This window comes from Carassius auratus, chromosome 12 (genome assembly GCF_003368295.1).
Source record: "Carassius auratus strain Wakin chromosome 12, ASM336829v1, whole genome shotgun sequence".
In the NCBI taxonomy this organism is placed as follows: Eukaryota; Metazoa; Chordata; class Actinopteri; order Cypriniformes; family Cyprinidae; genus Carassius; species Carassius auratus.
Window position 1 is genome coordinate 2,288,603 of NC_039254.1, and position 24,172 is coordinate 2,312,774.

Sequence of the window (24,172 nt, forward strand, 5' to 3'; positions counted from 1 at the left end):
GTTTGTCACCATTATAGTGATCAGTGTTTGCTTTAGTTGGGATCTTGACCCTTCAGTTATTAACTTTAGATTTTATGTGGCTGTGGTGACTGAATTATATCATACAGACAGACCACAGCAGAGGCAATCATGTGTGCCATTGATTGTGGTTTGAGCTATTTGTAATAGAGTGACCTGAATGCCTGAGTTTAGGTTTCTTTACTGCATACATAAGTTAAGTGAAAAAGAAAAGTAAGCGACCCAGCAATTCTGACATAGTATGACATGTTTTTAATAGTTTGTACTCTTTTGTTTAGACACACAGACATCAGGAATCAGTGTGAGCATCACAACAACGGTGACCATCAAAAAAGCATGTTGTAGCCAATAAAAACTCATCCATGGCTCCCATCATGCATTGCGGCATGAATAAATTATGAGCTGAACTGTCTTTTTAACTTTTTATTCTAACTATATTTTACTTTTGCTGTTTTTATGTTCATTTTTAGTATCTAGTTTTGTGATGTTCAGAGTTGGTCTGTTTATCTGAATATGTTGTTTGTCACCATTGTTGAGATTCATACGCTGATTATTGTTATCTGTGTGTGCCTAAAATTAAAATTTTTTAATAAAAAAAAAAATCAGAATCACTTGCAAGAGATACCTACAAAATGTATAGAAAATACAGTTTTTTTCATTGTGGAATCAAAGCTGTGACAATCAATAATGGAAGTTTTACTTTGAGAAAAGACTGTAAATGAGTTCAGTGATTCATGTCAAACAACGATCACATTAAAACATAATCATCAACACGCGATGATTGTTGCTCTTGGTTTGACAAACAAACTTTAAAAGTAAAAAGTTACGAGCCAAGATCCCAACTAAAGCAAACATTGACCACTATAATGGTGATACACAAATTGTGATTTTCTCGTTTGGTGATTCTGCTTGTTAACATCAGGTGTCCTCTATAATGCTTAATCATAACTCAATTAACTTCTTAATTATCTCATTAACTTTAACTCTGCTTCAGTGTTACTTTTAACACTGCTTCAGTGTTTATATGAGTCCACACTCAGAGTGTTAAATTAACACTGGGGAGTGTTAAATTAACACTGGGGATTTTGCTGTGTACTTTTTAACACTGCTTCAGAGTTTATATGAGTCCACACTTAAATTAACACTGGGGATTTTGCTGTGGCAGCTGCCTGGTCGAAGGTACAATGCGTATTCGGTCTTTTACTTGCACTTCATTATTTATAATTTATCAGGATTTAGTTTACATTTTAGTCTAGCTCTGTGTACAACATGACTCCAATTTCACTTGATCCTTAAATTTAGGCAATATTTCTATTCACAAGCTGATCTCGGATATCAATTTTTTATTAATTTAGATATGTGATCATTCTGGAAATCCCATACTTTAAATTATTCATTCATTATGGACCAGGTACCACACAGGAATTGCACTTCGTCTGATAGTGAACCCACGGACAAACATGTTAGTGCTGAACTTACTCAGATGATGCAGAGTGGTTATAATACCTTTAATCTACTCAAAAAATGATTTCAGAAACATCATGGGATTCTGCTTTTTGGGCCGCCGGGTGAATTCTTACAACTGCTTGATTATACATAGTTTAAGTTTCAAAGTTTGTTGTTATTTTCTTAGTTTTCTCATTTGAGGTTGTAAAAACAATAATGATATTAATATATTTAACAAAAATAAGAAAGGAAATGGGGAGCAACAATGCACCTTAGTTTTAGTTTTATTTCAGAAACTGAATAATGAACATCTCAGACTCCTTTAAAATAAATCAGTTTCTGACACATTCTCTGCAGAGGAGATTCAACTGATGACGGTGAAGATGATGATGATGTTTCCGGAACATCTGCATATACATAATTGTCTACATTATATATTGTTTTTGCTATTTTGAACAGTGTTTATTTTGTCCTGTCTTGTCTGTCATTCAGTTGCACGGTGGAGCTTCTGACACTATAACAAATCCCTCGTATGTGTAATATACCTGGTAATAAAGCTCATACTGGCAGCAATGGCTTTACAATCAACTTTAATAAACTACCACATGCTCAAAATGATAAAACAGCAGTTTTATTTTGGAGACCTACAGTATAAAACAGATGAAAATAATCTCAAACTTTAGCTTGCAGTGTTTTGTTGGCTGTATTGTTAGTCTGAATAAGAACAATCCAAATACAATATGTAAACACTTAAAGTTTTTGTTAAATATCATGCATATTTTTACGCTGAACTTGCAAGAGAAAGCCCTTGTACTTTTTGACTGAATCCAGTTGATCTTTTATTTTGATGGACAACTATGGTTCCTGTGAAACAAGTTTTACTAATGTGTCTCATTACGAGAGTTTTGTACAGTTGTGCAGTGAAAATGTCTGTGGTAAAGGGGTACAGGAGCATGTGACCTGTCTTGAGTTTTGTCGACAGCCAGAGGCGGCACTAAATTTGACTGAGACAGTCGCCTTGAAATTCTCTATGCAGAAACAAACCTGGCCTTGAATGAAATGCATTTAGTATTTTAAGTAGAAATGGTTCTTCAAATTCTGATAAAATGTTAGAGCCAACAGCCTCGTGCATATAGTGTGGTTGTGCTTCGGGTGATCCTTAAAAGAGTCCCAGCTCTAGATCTTTTTTGACGCCATCCCCTCCACTCTCTCACACTTGTGCTGTTTCTGTACTGTCCTGTATACATAAAACCAATCACACTCTTAAATATCAACTTAGATATTGTGAAATGTATTTAACTGGAAATGAATACAAAACAAACCACAAAATACAGTTCAATAACAGTGGAGTTGGAAACAAAGTGCAACCCTATTCGCAAAACTTATTTGATGTATTCAGATGAAAGTTTACAATTTTAATAAATTATTCACAAGCAGTGTTTTCAGAGCCCCCGGTTACACTGTTTTAATCAGAATCCTAACTACAGTGCACTTATTAAATAAAGTAAAATCAAATTAAGTACATTTTTATTAAACTAAGGTCAAAAGAGGTGCAGTGCAATGCAGCAGATGAACAATTCCTTACCATTTTGCCAGTAGAGTGGGGGAACTATGACGTCACTTTGTAGGCGGAGCGGCTGTTAGCATGACACTGGTTCCTCTGCAAAAGACAATAGGATTTATCCATAGAGTTTTGGATTATCACAGAAAATACGCTCTGTTTTCAACCATAGTTTTGTCACCACCACCTACTCACGATAACTTTTCAAATGTATTTTCAAACATTCAGTGAAAAGGAGTTACATTACATTTACCAGACACTTTTATCCAAAGTGTCTCACATATTATTTTATTTATTTCTTAATCAGTATGCAAGCTCCCTGTGAATTGAATCCAGAATCTATTGCGCTAACTGAATGCTCTTCCACTGAGCCACAGGAACACATACTCTGTATGAATTTGAATCCATGTGACATGAACCTCTTCAATAAACTGGAATGAATACACAACTAGAGCCAAACTAAAACTGAAATGAGACATTAGTAATGCATAGTATAGTGAATACATGACATAATTAGGTGTGCAACAGATCGTAGATGATCGGTGATCCATACGGACCTGACCCCACTGTTCGGCTTGCATGTGATTCACAGATTAACTGTTAAATATAATCATCATTGAGATAAAGGTTTTTATAATTTGCACATATTTTGACTTGCCAGTAAACAATTATTTTTTGATCCCCTTGAAACGCCATTGAGGAGTTTTTAGGCTAGTTTTGAGAAGGGATTGGGTGGGTTTTCTTGAGAGAATCTGGCAACCCTGATTTTAATATTTAGATCTTAAAATAGGTTTCATGATCGACATATCGTAAAACGCTAATAAAAGAAAAATAAAGATCTTAATAATAATTTAAAAGGCAGATATTATTTTTGTATGCTTGAAAAAATAAAGTTTTTTTAAGTGATTTTGTTAACATTTTTCAGCCAGTTAGCATTAAAATTATTGCAGCATTGTTTCTAATCAAGCTTTTAAAATGAGAACAAATGTTGCTGCACATGTTAAAAGTTTGTGAGCTTTCACTAAGACTTAAGAGTTTTACAAGAACCACTAGTGGCCAGACGTGCAGTTTAATGTTAACCAAACGAACTGATCGCAGATGAATATTGCGCTTTCATTTCACACTTTTTGTTTTTCACACTTCTTACTTGCAAGACTCTCTTGAATGTACAGCAGAAGAGCATCACAAAAATAAATAAAAAATACTGATCATGGAAGCCTGAACCTGAAAACTAAGCATTGAGATTATGTGCTGTGTGTCATCAGTCAGTGACATGATTGATAATTAACAATTTGGCTAACTTAAAAAATAATAATAATATTATTAAATTGAACCTAATTTTGAATCCAGATGCTCCAGTCCAGTCAAGAGAAATTTCAAAGTATGTAAGGTAAGAGTTAAAATAAACTTTTTATTCGTTTTTCACTTTTCACATTCAATGCTGTTTCAAAGCAGCTTTACCGAAATCTTGAATACACAAGTGACACTCTGTGGAAGCAGCAAAAAGCCTTGTCTGGAGGAAACCATTTTCCTCTGATTTTATAATCAGTGCATATTGGCTCAATATGATCTATTTACACATAACAAGTGTCATTTGATGTTCAGTGTTTATTTCAGACACTGAAAAATGAACATCTCAGACTTTTTTTTTTTTTTTTATAAATCAGTTTCTGATACACATTCTCTGCAGATGAGATTCAACTGATGATGAAGATGATGATGAAGATGATGACGATAATGACGAAGATGATGATGATGATGATGATGATCTTGGTGACAATGTTGTTTCAGGAACATCTGCAAATAAATCAACAATTATTTTTTACAGATTTCAGGAACATCTGCAAATAAATCAACAATTATTTTTTTACAGATCTTGACGTCACGTGTCTCATGGTAAATGTAAACGCTACTGATGTCATTCACACATTCACTACCCAGAATTCATGTTTGCTGATACATAGAAACAAAATCACAACTGTTTGTTGTTTCTCAGTGAATAACACAGTTCATGGCAGGTGACTGGATGATCATCTTTAACTGCAGCTTCTTCACTAGAGTACAAGACAAGATATATTGTGTCTAAATGCCCAAACTAATGCTGCAGCACCAAACACTGTAGAAATATACATTTACCGCATGCAGAATATTTCGTTTTCTCCAGATTTAATAATTTGTAATTTTGTTCTCAGTGAACATACATCTGATGCGTATATTAATTATTGCATATATCACTTTGCTGTTGGCACTGTTAAAGATCATTTTATGAGTGTTACAGAAGGATATTTAAAGGTTATTGATGGCTTCTTTTATAAAATACACGTGTGATAATAGTGATCACAGTCAGTGTTGAGTGTGTGATGTTGATGATCATCATGGGTTTGAGAGTCTCAGTTACTCACCTGTTACAACATTCAGATTCACTTCAGTGTAGGAATCTACTTTTCCATAAATATCAGTCCCACAGTAGTAAATGTCAGAATCTTGTTCACTCAGATCTCTGATGGTCACAGTGAAAACTGCTGCTCTTGTGTCGTCATACAGAGAGAATCTTCCAGAATCAACCCATGTATTTTTAGTATTAGTCCTGATTCGGTCTGTGCACTCTGACCACTGTCCTCTACAAAAATACTTGTTATTGTCTGTATATCCTCTATCATATCTGCATCTGATGCTAACTCCTCCTCCTGAATATCCTGTCACACTGATGGAGCTCAACACACCTACAACAAACCAGCATTAAAACACTTTCATGTCTTATAGCACCCACAAATAAATTAACTGTTCGACATCAGTTGAACAATATGAACTGAAGCTAAAAACTAAAGTCTGAAGACTGTCTTCATTGAATCTGTGCTGTTTTTAGTGATTTACTCAATGATTAATGTTCAGACTCTCACCAGGAATCATCAACAGAGTGAAAGTCCAGATGATCTTAATTCTTCTCTCTTCTTCAGTGATCTTCTCTGTTGTTAGTGGATTCAGTTCTTCTGAAGCTCTCAATGTGTGTTCAGATGAGTTTTAGTGTTTTCTGGTCACGGCTTCAACATGAACTGCTGAATGTGACGGAAAGTCGCCCACTTCCTCTGATAAAAAAAGATGAAAAAGAGGGAACTACATTTTTTATTTTATTTTTTACAAATGCTGTACATGGAGATGCAGAACTCACAGACATCAAACTAATTTTGTTATTTCACAGGGATTTCGACAAAATTATTATACTTCGAACACTTGAGATGGAGAACATTTATTTATGTATATCTTGATTATTATTGATTGTTTTTTTTATTATTATTATTGTGAGTTTTTTGTATGTGATCACCAGTAGATTCATTTACAAGAAACATTGAAAGATTTGAAAACAGTGATTTGTTGATACATAACAAACTTCACCTTTCAATCAGACAAAGAAAGCTTTTCCTCACACTGAATCACAAGGTCACGATAAATAAGGTATGAGTCCACTCTTTTTATTCACATATCATTTTTCACATTCAATATTTTTTCAAATCAGCTTTACAGAAAATCACACATTAAAACGTTAAGTGTTAAATACACAAGTGAAAACTGTAGCAGATGTTTATGTATCAGATTTGGAAGAAACAGATGAAACTCATCTGGAGGAAACCATTTTTCTCTGACATTAGCTGTTTATGCAGTACATGGGTCATTTGATGCCTGGTCATCAGTAATGTCCATCATTGTGTTACAAATGTTTTCTGCTGTGTGTCATCAGTCAGTGAGATGATTGACAGCAGCGTATTCACTGTAATCCTGATTATTCCTCAATCTGACACTTTCAGGACAGTCTGCTTTCTTCTGGAAATCAACCACAGAGTAATTCAGATCCTCAGCAGATGTGATGAAGATCTGAGAGTCACCAGTGTCTTTCTGAACTGTAGCATAAACACAGTCAGGAGAAACAGAGGGGTTTGTGGGTAACTGTTTGTGAGTGTGTTTATTCTCCTCATTATCACAACCAGTGTGAGAAACCTGCAGAGAGACAGAAAACTGTTTTTATTTCATTATTAAATTAATAAATGTACTGTAAATATTAATTAATATTAACAGATCTAGAATTATTTATCTTTTATTAATCAGAACAAACATAATTTTCCAATCACAGTTATTGTACTAACAGTTTTACTGTTTTCATTTGTCACATGAGAACTTCTGGATGCAGAATCAGCGTCTGTCAAAGACAAACATTATATCAACCTCAACCTTGAATGTCTCTATTTTTGCTAATTTGTAGTTGTTTCAGCAGGACGTTTCATTAAGAATGAATGTCTCTATGAATGTCAATGCACCAGTTTGCAATGTGCAACATGAAAAATATAGACACTGTCTTTTAAAGAAAGTAAAAGGAGTTTTACTGTGCGACTGACGCCTCCTCCAGAGAGTCACGGTCACTATCAGAATCACAGTGAAGATCAGAAGCAGAAGCACAGACACACTGATGATCAGAAGAGAGCCTGAAAACACCAGAGATTCACTCAATCACTCTGAAGAGCAAAACTGACCGACTGACACAAAACAGTGAGTCTGTACCTGTTATAGGAGACACAGATGAGACCAGTGGAGAGTCACCTGATGAGGAAGATGAAGATGATGAAGAAGATGATGATCTGTGATAGTTTCTCTCTAAATCACAGAAGAGGCAGTGTCACTAGCAAGAAAAGAAAATGTTTTTTTCTATCTCACTTCCCTTTTCTCACAGACTCTGAATGTCTTTCACTCCTTTCTGACCAATCAGGAATGTCTCACACACAAAACCACAAAGAAACAACTTGTGCTTTTCAGCAACTTTACACTCTGAGGAAGAGTTTTAAGTAAATGTAAGCAATGATCCACGGCTAGGTGCGGATGAAACTATTTTAGCCAAATAAATGACAGCCATATAACCCTGGAGCCCAAGACCGGTTGCCCACTGAAGCTACGCAGGGTTGAGCCTGGTCAGTACCTGGATGGGAGACCTCCTGAGAAAACTAGGTTGCTGCTGGAAGAGGTGCTAGTGAGGCCAGCAGGGGGTGCTCATCCTGTGGTCTGTGTGGGTCCTAGCACCCCAGTGTAGTAATGGGGACACTATACTGTCAACAAGCACCGTCCTTCAGATGAGACCTTAAACCGAGGTCCTGACTCTCTGTGGTCATTAAAAATCCCAGGATGTCTTTCGAAAAGAGTAGAGGTTTGACCTCGGTATCCTGGCTAAATTCGCCCATTGGCCTCTGTCCATCATGGCCTCCTAACAATCCCCATATCTGCTGATTGGCTTCATCACTCTGTCTCCTCTACACCAGTAAGCTGGTGTGTGGTGGGCGTTCTGGCACAATATGGTTCCCATCGCATCATCCAGGTGGATGCTGCACACTGGTGGTGGATGAGGAGATACCCCCTGACTATGAAAAGCGCTTTGAGTGCCTAGAAAAGCACTATATAAATGTAAGAAATTATTATTATTATTATTATTATTATTATTATTATTAAATTCCTGATGCAAAGCAGAAAATCCCTTGCCACGCATAATCACACGAACACCAAAATGGAAAAGATAAAGGTGCCACTTTCAGAAGGTGTTTGAACACAGTTTTGTGGCCACAGTGTGTGAGGACAACCAGCCTATAATGGTAAAAATCCACCCACTGATTTTTTTTTTATAATCCCAATAATTCATAAATGGTCTCGCCACATAAGCAGTTCCAGGTTTCTCACTACTGTAAAAAAAAAAAAAAAAAAAAAGTTGCGTCAACTTAAAAAAATAAGGCAACTTATCGCACATGCTTTTTTGAGTAAACTTAAAGAGGACCAAAGTCCACCCAACTTAAAATAATAACTTAATATCACAAGTTGTCACAACATAAATAGTCATGTTAACCTAAAAAATATCAGAACAGATTTTTTTTGTTTATTGAACACAAGGCCTATGATCTACATTTAGCTGTCCAAAGCGACTTGCAATTGCTATATATGTCAGAGGTCACACAACTCTGGAGCAACTAGGGGTTAAGTGTCTTGCTCAGGGACACATTGGTCTCTCACAGTGGATTTGAACTCGGGGTCTCTCACACCATAGGCATGTGTCTTATCCATTGCACCAACACCACCATCTATAAAGTTTGTGTCCAAAGCACAAGGACGTACCAAGTCTTGAATATTAACTTCTTTACTCAAAGCATTTTACACTGAACTCAACACATGGTACATAATGCATGTTAAATAAATCCAATGTTAATTATACCTTAATACGTCAGCAGTCTTGTGGCATGAAGTCACATCTTTTTAACATTTTTGTTTGTTTTTAAAGGAACTATTACGTGAAAATTACTATATTGCGTATTTTAACATCAACCTAATCCACTGGGCAAAGTTACGTCCAGTGGACGTCTTTTTATGTCTTCTGTACGTCCGATATAGACGTTCACAGATCCTCCTTACAAGGTTTTGTGACTTTATTTCTGTCAGACATCTAGAGAAGCTCTTATTGAGAATTAACAGAGGTTTAAATGTTGATATTTGATTCATTTGAAGTCACCATTGTGGTGATCAGTGTTTGGTTTAGTTGGGATCTTGGTCCAGTTACTTCTTGTGTTAGCTTCTTTCTTGCTGCTGTAACGGTTTATTTTAAAACACTGATTTTGTGGCGAAGAAATACAAAATTAAATGAGCTCTTTGTTGGTAATGAGAAAGTCATCACGTAATAAGTATTTGAGATCATAAAATAAGTTTTGTTTGATATTTTTAAAAGGCACCAAGAGCAAAATACTTATTTAGATGATGGACAAAATGAATGCGTTTGAAATAATTTGAGTAAAAGGGTCACGTACTAACACGCACAGACTTCTAGATTTAGCATATGCATCACAACAACGGTGACAAACAAAAGAGCTCCATCGCACAAACTCATCCTTATTTGTTCTGATTGTCACCATTGATGTGATGCATATCCAAAATCTTGATGTCTGTTTGTGATGACTTGATCGCTTTTCTAAAAGTAAGTACATTATTTTATCTTTAAGATTTCTATTCATAAAAATAAATCCATAGTTGCAACAATACATTAACATTTTATTTTTCTATAATTTGTCAACATTGAAAGCAAGATGTGTAGTGTACTCTTGATCTCAACGCTTTCTGCCACAATAACAGCGTTTTAAAATACACAAGTTACAGCAGCAAGAAACAAGCTAACACAGGAAGTAACTGGACCAAGATCCCAACTAAACCAAACACTTTCCACCACAGTGGTGACTTCAAATGAATCAAGTATCAACATGTAAACCTCTGTTAATTCTCAATAAGAGCTTCTCTAGATGTCTGACAGAAATAAAGTCACAGAACCTTGTAAGGAGGATCTGTGAACGTCTATATCGGACGTACAGAAGACATAAAAAACATTTAAAAAAAGACATCATAAAAACATTCTGTATCCTCAGTGGACGTCTTTTCAACATCTGCAAAGACATAAAAAGATGTTAATGTCAAAATACGTAGTATAGTAATTTTCACGTAAAATTCGTTTAAAAACAAACAAAAATGTTAAATACATGTGACTTCATGCCACAAGACTGCTAACGTATGAAGGTATAATTAACATTGGATTTATTTAACATGCATTATGTACCATGTGTTGAGTTCAGTAAAGTAAGTGAGTAAAGAAGTTAATATACAAGACTTGGTATGTCCTTGTGCTTTGGACACAAACTGTCAAAAATAAAAAAAAGTTATTTGACCCGACATAAACATTTAAAAAAGACATCATAAAAACATTCTGTCTCCTCAGTGGACGTCTTTTCAACATCTGCAAAGACATAAAAAGACTTCCACTGGACTTAACTTTGCCCAGTGGATTAGGTTAATGTTAAAATACGTAATATAGTAATTTTCACGTAAAAGTTAGTTTAAAAACAAACAAAAATGTTAAATACATGTGACTTCATGCCACAAGACTGCTAACGTATGAAGGTATAATTAACATTGGATTTATTTAACATGCATTATGTACCATGTCCCAGAATTAAAAAAAAAGTCCTATGCATTTGTGCTAACAAATGAGGGTCAGTTCAACGCTGGAGTTGAGGGAAAGATACCAACACTTTGTGCGCAATCACAGACCAAAATCAAGTAAGCATCACACATCATATTTTGTTTTCCAAAACATCTTCTTGGCTCTCTGTAAAGCTAATGTCGCTAAAGCTACCATTTCATCTGCCTGCTTTCAATAATGCTGCCTTCATATGCTTCCAGAATGATCTTGAATATGAATGTGGTTGTTAAAAATTGGAAGAACTGTGAGGACAGTAACATGGTCACCACCAGTTTAACTGTAACACCGGTATACCCACGAGAATGATCACTTGAAGCTCCACCGGGGGTGCCAGGTTTTCACAGCAAAACGCGCCCAATTGCTACTCAAAACTAGCCCAATCACTTGTTTGGTTGGATTCCCCAGGTGAAATTCAGTTATTGGGGTTGATTAAACTGTGAGTATACCGCACACTTGGCAACACTGACTACTCCACACTCGCCTGAGCAGTGAGGTGGGTTAAAACAGCTAAATTTAATTTAAAGGGGACAAAAACAATTAACAGCGCATTTTAGCTCATACCCTAACAGTGGCAATTTCAACAAGCTATAAAAAATTTAAAGCTGGTATTCATGCTTTGATTTAAAAATAAAAATAAATTACATATATAAATAATATATAATCCCAGAATCCTGTTCACTCAGATCTCTGATGGTCACAGTGAAAACTGCTGCACTTGTGTCATCATACAGAGAGAATCTTCCAGAATCAACCCATTTATTTTTAATATCCATCTTGATGAGGTCTTGGCATCCTGGATACTGTCCTCGACAAAAATACTTGTTATTGTCTGTATATCCTCTATCATATCTGCATGTGATGCTGACTCCTCCTCCTGAATATCCTGTCACACTGATGGAGCTCAACACACCTACAACAAACCAGCATCTTAATACAACAATCACATATTCATATGAGAATGAACAGAGATGAACTTTCAGTTTGCTTGTAAAGTTTTTCAGAGTGAATTCATGAGCTGAAGTGAAAGTCTGTGCTGTTTCGAGTGATTTACTGAGTTCAGACTCTCACCAGGAATCATCAGCAGAGTGAAAGTCCAGATGATCTTCATTCTTCTTTCTTCTTCAGTGATCTTCTCTGTTGTTAGTAGATTCAGTTCTTCTGAAGCTCTCGATGTGTGTTCAGATGAGTTTTAGTGTTTCTTTCCTCTTCACGTGTTTAACATGAACAGATGAATGTGACAGAGACGCCCAGTTCTTCTGGGGTGGGTTAATTAAAATGAAGAAGGAAGTGAAACTAGTACTTCACACACAATTGACATGAAGCTGGAGGACACAGACAAAATAGACAGATGTATAAAGCTTATTATAAAAACAGAAAAAAATATTTCCTCAGAAATAATTAAGGTTTCAAACTGTTTAAGAGTTTAATAAACAGTTTCTTGAGTGCATCACATTGATTTTAGAGACAGTGATATCTGGTGGAAAGACATGTGAACAGCAGCAGCTCTTACTGAGATGATCTTCACATTCAGCTGCTGATTTTATACAATGATTTATTACTGAAAACAGTATTTTGTGATTAAGATTGATTTTGAAGTCATTAATTCTAAAATGCACACTTCACTTCTTAAAAGAGTTTTATCTCAGACTGAATCTAGACACTCCTGTCTAAAAAGACTAATATCACTCGAAGTAAAGTAAGACTTGTTAAAAGAGTCATATTTGTTTGAATATTGCTTTTCACATTCAATGCTGTTTCAAAACTGCTTTACAGAAAATCACATATTAATGTCTTTAGACTTAAATACACAAGTGACACACTGGAAATCACAAAAAAAAAAAAAAAAAAAAAAAAAAAAAAAAAACTACATTAAATGTTTACATATGAGAAGAAACATAGATCTCATCTGGAGGAAACTCTGATGTTACAGTCAATGTATATTTGCTAAATATGATCTGTTCACACAGTGTGAGTGTCATTTAATAATCAGTGTTTATTTCAGACACTGAATAATGAACATCTCAGACTTCTTTAAAATAAATCAGGTTCTGACACACATTCTCTGCAGAGGAGATTCAACTGATGACGATGATGAAGAGGATGGTGGTGGTGGTGGTGGTGATGATGAAAATGAAGCTTTTTTTGGAATATCTGTATATAAAGAGATAAACAATGGATGTTTAAAGGATGTTATTTTCACACACATAACTTTATATAATGGGTCTCATAGTAAGTATATATGTTACTGATGTCATTCACACATTCACTACCCAGAATTCATGTCTGCTAATACAGAGACGCTCAGAGAATAAATCTGCCAGCTGTCTGTTTTGAGTTTCTGTGACTGAAGCCTGTGGTTTCTCAGTGAATAAAACACTTTATAGCATCTTTAACTGCAGCTTCTTCACTATAGTACAAGACTGCTGAAATGACTCGCAGAAGTGATGAACAAACTGTACTAATACTGCATCCAGATGAGCAAACTTGATCTAGTTTAAAAACTGCAGTTATAATCTGCCAGAATGACCAACTAATGCTGCAACAACAAACACTGCATTAACACAGAAAACAGAAAACTAGAAACTGCTGCTGCTTTCAGACTGAGTCCAGATCTGCAGATACTGGACATTTGAAGAAAGAAATAATGAACAGAAACTAAACAAAACTGCACTTTTAGAAAGTACTTCAAAAATGAGCCTTTATAAGGAAACTTCCTGTTTTTAACTGTGGTTTGTGGCATTGTTTTGTCAAACAGACTGTTTTAAACTAAAATACACAGCAAAATCCCCAGTGTTAATTTAACACTCTGAGTGTGGACTCATATAAACACTGAAGCAGTGTTAAAAGTAACACTGAAGCAGAGTTAAAGTTAATGAGATAATTAAGAAGTTAATTGAGTTATGATTAAGCATTATAGAGGACACCTGATGTTAACAAGCAGAATCACCAAACGAGAAAATCACAATTTGTGTATCACCATTATAGTGGTCAATGTTTGCTTTAGTTGGGATCTTGGCTTGTAACTTTTTACTTTTAAAGTTTGTTTGTCAAACCAAGAGCAACAATCATCGCGTGTTGATGATTATGTTTTAATGTGATCGTTGTTTGACATGAATCACTGAACTCATTTACAGTCTTTTCTCAAAGTAAAACTTCCATTATTGATTGTCACAGCTTTGATTCCACAATGAAAAAAACTATTTTCTATACATTTTGTAGGTATCTCGTGCAAGTGATTCTGATTTTTTTTTTATTAAAGAATTTTAATTTTAGGCACACACAGATAACAATAATCAGCGTATGAATCTCAACAATGGTGACAAACAACATATTCAGATAAACAGACCAACTCTGAACATCACAAAACTAGATACTAAAAATGAACATAAAAACAGCAAAAGTAAAATATAGTTAGAATAAAAAGTTAAAAAGACAGTTCAGCTCATAATTTATTCATGCCGCAATGCATGATGGGAGCCATGGATGAGTTTTTATTGGCTACAACATGCTTTTTTGATGGTCACCGTTGTTGTGATGCTCACACTGATTCCTGATGTCTGTGTGTCTAAACAAAAGATATATTTTTTTATGTAGTACAAACTATTAAAAACATGTCATACTATGTCAGAATTGCTGGGTCGCTTACTTTTCTTTTTCACTTAACTTATGTATGCAGTAAAGAAACCTAAACTCAGGCATTCAGGTCACTCTATTACAAATAGCTCAAACCACAATCAATGGCACACATGATTGCCTCTGCTGTGGTCTGTCTGTATGATATAATTCAGTCACCAAAGCCACATAAAATCTAAAGTTAATAACTGACGGGTCAAGATCCCAACTAAAGCAAACACTGATCACTATAATGGTGACAAACAAATTGTGATTTTCTCGTTTGGTGATTCTGCTTGTTAACATCAGGTGTCTTCAATAATGGTCAATCATAACTCAATTAACTTCTTAATTATCTCATTAACTTCAACACTGCTTCAGTGTTACTTTTAACACTGCTTCAGTGTTTATATGAGTCCACACTCAAGAGTGTTAAATTAACACTGGGGATTTTGCTGTGTAGTCCTCTGTGTAACTTTTCAATATAAACACATTTCTGGTGACTTTGCTGTAACATTTATGAATTCAGGTCAATATTCTATAAGTATAAATCTTACATCAGGATTGTATTTGTATTCACATTCATGATAATAAACCGCAGTAATCAGAGTCAGTGTTGAGTGTGTGATGTTGATGATCATCATGGGTTTGAAAGTCTCAGTTACTCACCTGTTACAACATTCAGCTTCACTTCAGTGAAGGAATCTATTCCTAAATGATCAACTGCACACTGGTACGTCCCAGAATCCTGTTCACTCAGATCTCTGATGGTCACAGTGAAAACTGCTGCACTTGTGTCATCATACAGAGAGAATCTTCCAGAATCAACCCATTTATTTTTAATATCCGTCTTGATGAGGTCTTGGCATCCTGGATACTGTCCTCGACAAAAATACTTGTTATTGCCTGTATATCCTCTATCATATCTGCATGTGATGCTGACTCCTCCTCCTGAATATCCTGTCACACTGATGGAGCTCAACACACCTACAACAAACCAGCATCTTAATACAACACTCTGGTTATGTTAATTACAAGGCTTAAATAAGGCGAAAGTTCAAATGCTTTCATAAGTTCCGTCAGACTCTCACCAGGAATCATCAGCAGAGTGAAAGTCCAGATGATCTTCATTTCTTCTCTCTTACACAGCGATCTTCTCTGTTGTCAGTAGAGTCGGTTCTTCTGAAGCTCTCGATGTGTGTTCAGATGAGTTTTAGTGTTTCTTTCCTGGTCACATGTTAAACATGAACAGATAAATGTGACTTCCACTATATATCTGCCACAGATAGAGAGGGAGAGAGAATAATAAAGCGGGAAGTGAAAATAAAATGATTGACACATATCCAATCTGCAGCGTTTAACTACACGTCTCTGATTGTTTCATTTTTACTGGTCTATATATCACAGTGAGATAGTTACACTTTAAAATCCTCTATATTTTTCATTCATTATTTACATTGTTATTTAATTTAATAAACATAATAACATATGTAATAATTTTATACATAACAAAAAGTGAATTCACGTTCATAAAACTAGTCACCTGTTGAATAAAACTCGTCGTATTTGTTTGAATGACTCTTTTGCTCTTTCAGTTTCTTCAGTGAATCTGGTCTTCACAGGGAGGGACATCAGCAGAAACATACCAAACACATCAGATTGAAACATAAGTGATAGAAGAAATGAAATTGTTAAGGACTGAGAGTCCAGCGGCTCCCTCTGGTGTTTAGATGATGTTCAGCACCACGGACAGCGACTCAGATTCAAAACAAACACTACCACGGTCTGTCCAGATGGTGACATTACACCTCATAAAACATGATGCAGAATAACTGACCTTCAGGAGCTGTGTAACTGAAACATAAACCAAATCATGATGCAGTTATGTGGACAGACCTAAGCTGCTGCTGCTGAGTTTGTAATAACAAGAGCATTAGTTACTGATGTGGTTTGATCCTAAAACAATAATGCTGTATTGTTGTAAAGAACACTCATCCTTTATTTTGTTCACAAATAAATGCCATGTTTTTAACATTGAGAAAATGACATAAATCCCTTTAGCAGGTGCAATGGTTGTGTTTACCGAGCAAATAAATTAAAAACAACATTTTGCTACACTGTTAAAAATCGCTGTAAAAAAACGGCCAAATTTCGACAGTAAAATACTGTTTTTCATTTAAACAGTGCATTCTGGGTAATATTCATCGTTTTCGAGAAGTAGCCTGCTGCTATATATCGTAAAATAACAACGTTCAAATTCGACACTCAGCGGCTGTGTTTCAAATCACACCTTACACCCTCATTCACTATTCCCTACATGAGTTTACTAATATAGTCCACCTAACAGAGAGAATGAACACTAATGAGTGAATTCAGACAATGATCAACAGCTGCTGTTAATGAGTAGAATCACTGAAGAAAAAAAACATAACAAGACAAACACATGAAATACAACTGACTTCAGCCACAGCCTTAGATGAAATCAACTGAAGATTTAAATGATTAACAAACAGCTTCACCAACTTCACTCATTACTAACCAGACTGACTTTATTTCTGTCAGATCAGAGAACAGAGATCAAAAGATCTTATTGGGAATTAAAGAGATTTAGATGATAATGTTACTGTTTCGTTTAGCATCACCATTGTGGAGATCAGTGTTTGCTTTAGTTGGGCTCCTGACCATTGACTTTTACACTTTACATTTTGTTTTATTGCTGTACTTGTATCTTTATGATGCATCTATTACAGCAGTATTCATTTAGATAGTCAAGTGATTATGGTTGTTTCTAACAGGCATGATCTACTAGACTGACTTAAAGTGTTGCTATAATAATCAAATATTAATTTGGTGTTGAAATATTTGAGTGAATGACACTTCAATTTAGTAAGATTGAAAAGTAGTGTGATAACCAGTATTTATGGATTTAACGACTAGTTTTAGTTAAAAAGTATTTCGGGCAGCAGTCCCCACAACACTCAAAGAGAGAAATCAACAATCAGCATATGAATCTCAACAATGGTGACAATCAAAAGGTTCATGATGCAATGCATGCTGGGTACCAGCACAGGATAAAACTCATCCATGATTCCCAGCATGCATTGCGGCATGAATAAATTATGCCCCTGAATTGTTCACTTATTTTCTTGAATTCTTATGTGCTTATAATTTTGCATTTGTTTTAAGTTTTAGTAGCATGTGTTGTGATGTTCAGAACTGATCTGTTCATTTATTTTGTGGATTGTCACCATTGTTGTGATTCATACGCTGATGCTTGATATTTCTGTCTAAATTTCAGCAAAGGTTTTTTTTTTTTTATTTATTATGAGTGACATTTTCTTAACAGTCTTTCATAACTTATGGCTCAGCAGTGTTCCTTCTCATGCTGTAGTATCAATATTCAATAAGAGAAGAGATACAGGATTAGATCAGAAATAATAGTATTTGTTCTTGTCAATCTATAAACAACAATATCAGATTTTTTTTCTTCTGTGTACTTTTGTTTTGCTATAACAGGTTCCAAAGGCGCATTGTTACAGCATGAAAAAAAAAAAAAAACCTTAGTTGTTTAAAAGTCACGTTCAAGGGCCCAACTAAAGTAAACACTGATCTCCATCATGGTAGTGAAAAAAAACACCTAAACCTATTTAACTCTCCATAAGTTCTTCTGTAGACATCTGACAGAAATAAAGTCAGTCTGGTTAGTAATGTGAATCTGGTGAAGCTGTTTTAGTAGTTGTTTAATCAGATCTTGAGAGATTTGATGTATTCTTTTATTCAGTTGATTTCATCTAAGGCTGTGGCTGAAGTCATTTGTAGTTCTTGTGTTTCTCTTTCCTTCAGTGATTCTGCAGGTTTTTTTCACTTATGCTCAATCATCAATTAATCACAGAATTATCTCATTAACTTCACTGATTCAGTGTTACTCTAACACTCTGTAGTGTGCACACATTATAAGTGTTCATTTAAAACTGAGGATTTTCTTGTGGGGTTTAAAGGGTTAAAGATTTAAGATGAAGAAAAAACAGAATGAAACATAATTTAACAGTAATAAACTGTAATTAATTTACAGGAAACAAACTGTAGAAAAACAGTTATTTACTGGCACCCCTGCTGCCAGTAAATAACTGTTTTTCTACTGTTTCTTGCCGTAAATTAATGGTTGCCAGCAAAAAAAAGTGTTTTTCTACAGTTTTTTGCCGTCAAGTCAAGGAAAAACAGTAATATACTGTAAAATGTAAACGTCAGATTTACCAAATGAAAAATAAGTTAATTTAACTAAAATATTTGTGAACATCCATAGAAAAAAAATTAGGCAAAGTCATACACTGATAATGAGAGTAAATACTGAACTTGACTGTATTAATGTGTGTTTGCACAAGAGAGATCTGTTAGTTTAATGTAGTTTTGTTGTTCACCATTGTGCTGGAGAGTAGAGCCGGTGCTTCAGTCAATGATGAGCCACAAATTCTGATTTTCTGCTGCTTTATATAAAGGCAGTAAATGTGGAGTTGCTGATACAGTGGTGATCTCTGTGTTAAGTACTTCAGCACATACATGTGTAATACAGCTGACAATGAGCTGCAGTGATTTGAGTAAAAGTCATGTATTTAGTTACTTTATTACTGCACATTAAGTGTAAGAAATATTCCTTCTCAGTGGACTCAAATGAAATAAGTTCATAGTACTAACATCGTAGGAATGCTAGTTTAAAAAACTCGAACTGTTTGAAGCAGTGGGAGTGGAGTTAATTTCCATGGTAGAATTTACGGTAAAATACTGTTAAAAAATAAGAGTGGTAAATTAATGGTTAAGAGCTGTAAATTAACAGTACTTTACTGGCACCCCTGCTGCCAGAAAATTACTGTTATTTAACGGCAATTTTTTTTACAGTGTAACATATATTTACTGTATTCACTGGGTCATAGCTGCATGTAATGACAGACATTAATGTAAATACAGATAATAGTTACAGGAACATCATTAGAGGACTGTCTGTGTCATTCAGACCCTCAGTGGATGATAATGACTGAAAGACGTGGACTTCTGCGATGTTAAAGTGTGAACGCTGTTGGACGAATCAGAGGGGTTTATTCTGGATTAGCATAGATTGTATTAGTAGAATCAGCAGGGTTTATGGGTAATTGTGGAGTAGCATAGATTGTATTAGTAGAATCAGAAGGGATTGTGGGAAATTCTGGATAAGCATAGATTGCATTAGTAGAGTCAGAGGGGTTTGTGGGTAATTGTTTGTGATCTTCAGTCTCCTCGTAATCACAATGATAATGGGCAGCCTGCGGAGAGAAAGAGCTTTTACATATTTAATAATAAATCAGTCGTTCAATAATCAGGTACTACGATTAGTTATACATTTGATAAAAACAAACATCTTTTTTTAAAATCACATTAATTCTGCTAACCACATCAATGTTCAGAATCAGAATCAGAATCAGAATCAGAAAGAGCTTTATTGCCAAGTATGCTTACGCATACAAGGAATTTGTTTTAGTGACATAAGCTTCCAGTACACAGAGACAACAACACAGAGACAGGAAAAAATAAAAAAATAAAAATAAAAATAAAAAAGAGATTTACACATTAGCAAATAAATAAGTGTATGAACAATTGTGCTATAAATGATAATGGAATAGGATTGAGTGAGATGCAGGAATGTTCTAGTATGGAGGGTTAACAAATAAATATAAGGATATTGCACGTTTATAAGCATAAGTAGAGAACATTTAACTGTTCATGAGGTAGATAGCCTGGGGGAAGAAACTGTTCTTGTGCCTTGCTGTTCTGGTGTTTGCGGCTCTGAGGCGCCGGTCAGATGGCAAAAGTTCAAAGATGGGGTGACTTGGATGTGAGGGATCCAGAGTGATTTTCTGAGCCCTTTTCCTCACTCTGGATGTATACAGTTCTTGAAGGGTGGGCAGGGGAGCACCAATAATCCTTTCAGCACTCCGAACTGTTCTCTGTAGTCTTCTGATGTCTGATTTTGTTGCTGAACCAAACCAGACAGTTATTGAAGAACAGAGGACAGACTCAATGACGGCTGAGTAGAACTGTTTCAGCAGCTCCTGTGGCAAGTTAAACTTCCTCAGCTGGCGAAGGAAAAACAACCTCTGCTGGGCCTTTTTCACAATGGAGTCAATGTGATTGTCCCACTTCAGGTCCTGAGAGATGGTGGTTCCCAGGAACCTGAATGACTCCACTGCAGTCACAGTGCTGTTCATGATGGTGAGTGGGGAAAGTGCAGGTGGGTTTCTCCTAAAGTCCACTGTCATCTCCACTGTTTTGAGCGTGTTCAGCTCCAGGTTGTTAAGACTGCACCAGACAGCCAGCTGCTCAACCTCTTGTCTGTAAGCAGACTCATCACCGTCCTGGATGAGGCCGATGACTGTAGTGTCGTCTGCAAACTTTAGGAGCTTGACAGAGGGGTCTTTAGAGGTGCAGTCGTTGGTGTACAGGGAGAAAAGCAGAGGGGAGAGAACACATCCCTGAGGGGCACCAGTGTTGGTGGAGCAGCTGTTTGATGTGAATTTCCCCAGTCTCACTAACTGTTGCCTATCTGTCAGAAAGCTGGTGATCCATTGACAGATAGAGCTAGGAACAGAGAGCTGGGTCAGTTTGGTCTGAAGGGCTGTTGGGATGATGGTGTTGAATGCCGAACTAAAGTCCACAAACAGGATCCTCACATAAGTCCCTGTTTTGTCCAGATGTTGCAGGATGAAGTGCAATCCCATGTTGATTGCATCATCCACGGACCTGTTTGCTCGGTAAGCAAACTGCAGGGGGTCCAATGAGGGTCCAGTGATGTCCTTCAGATAAGCCAGAACCAGTTTTTCAAAGGACTTCATGACGACAGACGTTAGAGCCACAGGTCTGTAGTCGTTAAGTCCTGTTATCTTGGGTTTCTTTGGAATGGGGATTATGGTGGAGCGTTTAAAGCAGGAAGGCACTTCACACAACTCCAGGGATCTGTTGAAGATCTGTGAAAAGATGGGGGCCAGCTGGTCAGCACAGATTTTCAGACAGGCTGGTGTAACGCCATCTGGGCCTGGTGCTTTTCTTCTTTTGTTCTTCTTGAAGACCTGGCGCACATCATCTTCACAGATTTGAAGAACAGGAGGTGTGGAGGGTGGGATTGCAGGATGTGTTAATGGTTGTCTAAAGAGATAGTCGGAATGGGTGTTGGGGGTTTCAAATCTGCAATAAAACTCATTCAGGTCGTTAGCAAGTCGTTGATTAGCCTCAGTGCTAGGGGATGGTGTCTTGTAGTTCGTGATGGCTCTTAGACCTCTCCACACTGAAGTTGAGTCGTTGGAAGAAAACTGGTCTTCCAACTTTTTAGCGTAGGTCTTTTTAGCCGCTTTGACCTCTTTGTTCAGTGTGTTCCTGGCCTGATTGTACAAGACCCTGTCCCCATTTCTGTAGGCATCCTCTTTGGCCTGACGAAGATGTCTGAGTTTTACTGTAAACCATGGCTTATCATTGTTGAATGTTAAATAAGTCCTGGTAGGAATGCATACATCCTCACAGAAACTAATATAGGATGTTACAGTCTCTGTGAGTTCGTCCAGATCGGTGGTAGCAGCTTCAAAAACACTCCAATCAGTGAGGTCAAAACAAGATTGTAAATCCTGCTCTGTTTCACTGGTCCATCTCTTCACAGTCCTTACTACAGGTTTAGCAGATTTAAGTTTTTGCTTGTAGGATGGTATAAGATGAACCAGACAGTGATCAGAATGTCCCAAAGCTGCTCGTGGAACAGAGTGATATGCATCCTTTATTGTGGTTTAGCAGTGATCCAATATATTACTGTCTCTGGTGGGACATGTAACATGCTGTCTGTATTTTGGCAGTTCACGGGAGAGATTGGCTTTGTTAAAGTCCCCAAGAATGATTAAAACAGAGTCTGGGTGTTGTTGTTCTGTGTCTGTGATCTGATCAGCGAGTTTCTGTAAAGCTGAGCCCACATGTGCTTGCGGATGGATGTAAACACTGACCAGAATAAACGAATGAAACTCCCGCGGCGAATAGAACGGCTTGCAGTTGACAAACTGCATTTCTAGATCAGGACAGCACATCTTCTTTAACACAGATACATCTGTACACCACCGTTTATTGATGTAAAAGCATGTCCCGCCACCGCGCGATTTCCCAGTTGATTCTGATTCGCGATCCGCTCTGAACAGCTGAAAGCCCGGCAGATGGAGCGCGCTGTCCGGTATGGCGTCATTCAGCCAGGTTTCCGTGAAACACAGAGCAGCAGAGTGAGAGAAATCCTTATTTGTCCGAGAGAGCAGAAGGAGTTTGTCTGTTTTGTTGGGTAGAGAGCGGAGATTTGCGAGATGGATGCTACACTGTAAACCCTAATGTTGCCTTGACTTAAAAAAATCAAGTAATGTTGACTAAACATTACTTAAAATTTTGCATTTTGGCCCTGTCACTTAAAAATATGAGTCAATTTAACTAATTTACCTTAAAAATGCATAAACTTAAGATTTCAAGTGTTGTGAGCTCAAAATCATGAGTAATCCTTTCGAAAAACTCAACGTCAGTCTGTTCTTCCTTTAATGTGATTGGCCATGGGGGAAATTCTGCCTAGCAACAAGAGGACAAAAGCACTGATTGGTGGGTTACAAAATTCGTCCTTTTGGTCTGTTTGGTTGCTGAACTACAATTCAAGAGGAAGTTTTTCTTTGTGTACTATGTTCGGTGACTAAAATTATGTAGATATAAAGTTGTTTTGCATGATTTCTACTGGTGAAATATGTTAATTTAAATCCTTGTGGTACGTGATTTTGAGATGATTATTGAAACGACAACTTAAGTATTTGATGAAGTGGCCCAATCGTTTTCCTTCACTGTAAACCCTAATGTTGCCTTGACTTAAAAAATCAAGTAATGTTGACTAAACATTACTTAAAATTTTGCATTTTGGCCCTGTCACTTAAAAATATGAGTTAATTTAACTAATTTACCCTAAAAATGCATAAACTTAAGATTTCAAGTGTTGTGAGCTCAAAATCATGAGTAATCCTTTCGAAAAACTCAACGTCACTCTGTTCTTCCTTTAATGTGATTGGCCATGGGAGAAATTCTGCCTAGCAACAAGAGAACAAAAGCACTGATTGGTGGGTTACAAAATTCGTCCTTTTGGTCTGTTTGGTTGCTGAACTACAATTCAAGAGGAAGTTTTTCTTTGTGTACTATGTTCGGTGACTAAAATTATGTAGATATAAAGTTGTTTTGCATGATTTCTACTGGTGAAATATGTTAAGTTAAATCCTTGTGGTACGTGATTTTGAGATGATTATTGAAACGACAACTTAAGTATTTGATAAAGTGGCCCAATCGTTTTCCTTTGAGCGAAAGAACATGGCAGCTAAAGTTACTGCTTAACTCGTTAGATCGAAACCCTAATAAGTTGAATGAACTAAATTGATTGAGTAAACTCATTGCCTCAATTTAATTGAGTAATGGAG

At 36.2% G+C, this 24,172-nt stretch overlaps 2 protein-coding genes across 2 annotated transcripts; both read right to left on the minus strand.

The window, feature by feature from the left end:
* Positions 1–11,707: 11,707 nt before the first annotated feature.
* On the minus strand, positions 11,708–12,262 carry LOC113112150 (CMRF35-like molecule 2). The gene is made up of 2 exons (XM_026277604.1): positions 12,138–12,262; positions 11,708–11,979 (listed from the first exon to the last, which is right to left on the minus strand). The coding sequence occupies exons 1-2, from the start codon at positions 12,175–12,177 to the stop codon at positions 11,708–11,710; spliced, it is 312 nt and encodes a 103-aa protein (XP_026133389.1). The 5' UTR covers positions 12,178–12,262.
* Positions 12,263–13,110: 848 nt separating this feature from the next.
* Positions 13,111–16,395, minus strand: LOC113112151 (CMRF35-like molecule 2). Its single transcript, XM_026277605.1, has 4 exons — positions 16,225–16,395; positions 15,773–15,957; positions 15,351–15,668; positions 13,111–13,220 (listed from the first exon to the last, which is right to left on the minus strand). Exons 2-4 carry the CDS (start codon positions 15,810–15,812, stop codon positions 13,111–13,113), a joined length of 468 nt encoding a protein of 155 aa, XP_026133390.1. The 5' UTR covers positions 15,813–15,957; positions 16,225–16,395.
* Positions 16,396–24,172: the final 7,777 nt, after the last annotated feature.

Bases quoted from the DNA above. Each gene is read 5' to 3' on its own strand.
- LOC113112151 (XM_026277605.1), bottom strand. From the start codon at position 15,812: ATGAAGATCATCTGGACTTTCACTCTGCTGATGATTCCTG. The intron at 15,669-15,772 runs GTGAGAGTCTGA...GGTTTGTTGTAG, and splicing joins CACTCTGCTGATGATTCCTG to GTGTGTTGAGCTCCATCAGT. The intron at 13,221-15,350 runs GTGAGTAACTGA...CTTTATATACAG, and splicing joins GAAGCTGAATGTTGTAACAG to ATATTCCAAAAAAAGCTTCA.
- LOC113112150 (XM_026277604.1), bottom strand. From the start codon at position 12,177: ATGAAGATCATCTGGACTTTCACTCTGCTGATGATTCCTG. The intron at 11,980-12,137 runs GTGAGAGTCTGA...GGTTTGTTGTAG, and splicing joins CACTCTGCTGATGATTCCTG to GTGTGTTGAGCTCCATCAGT.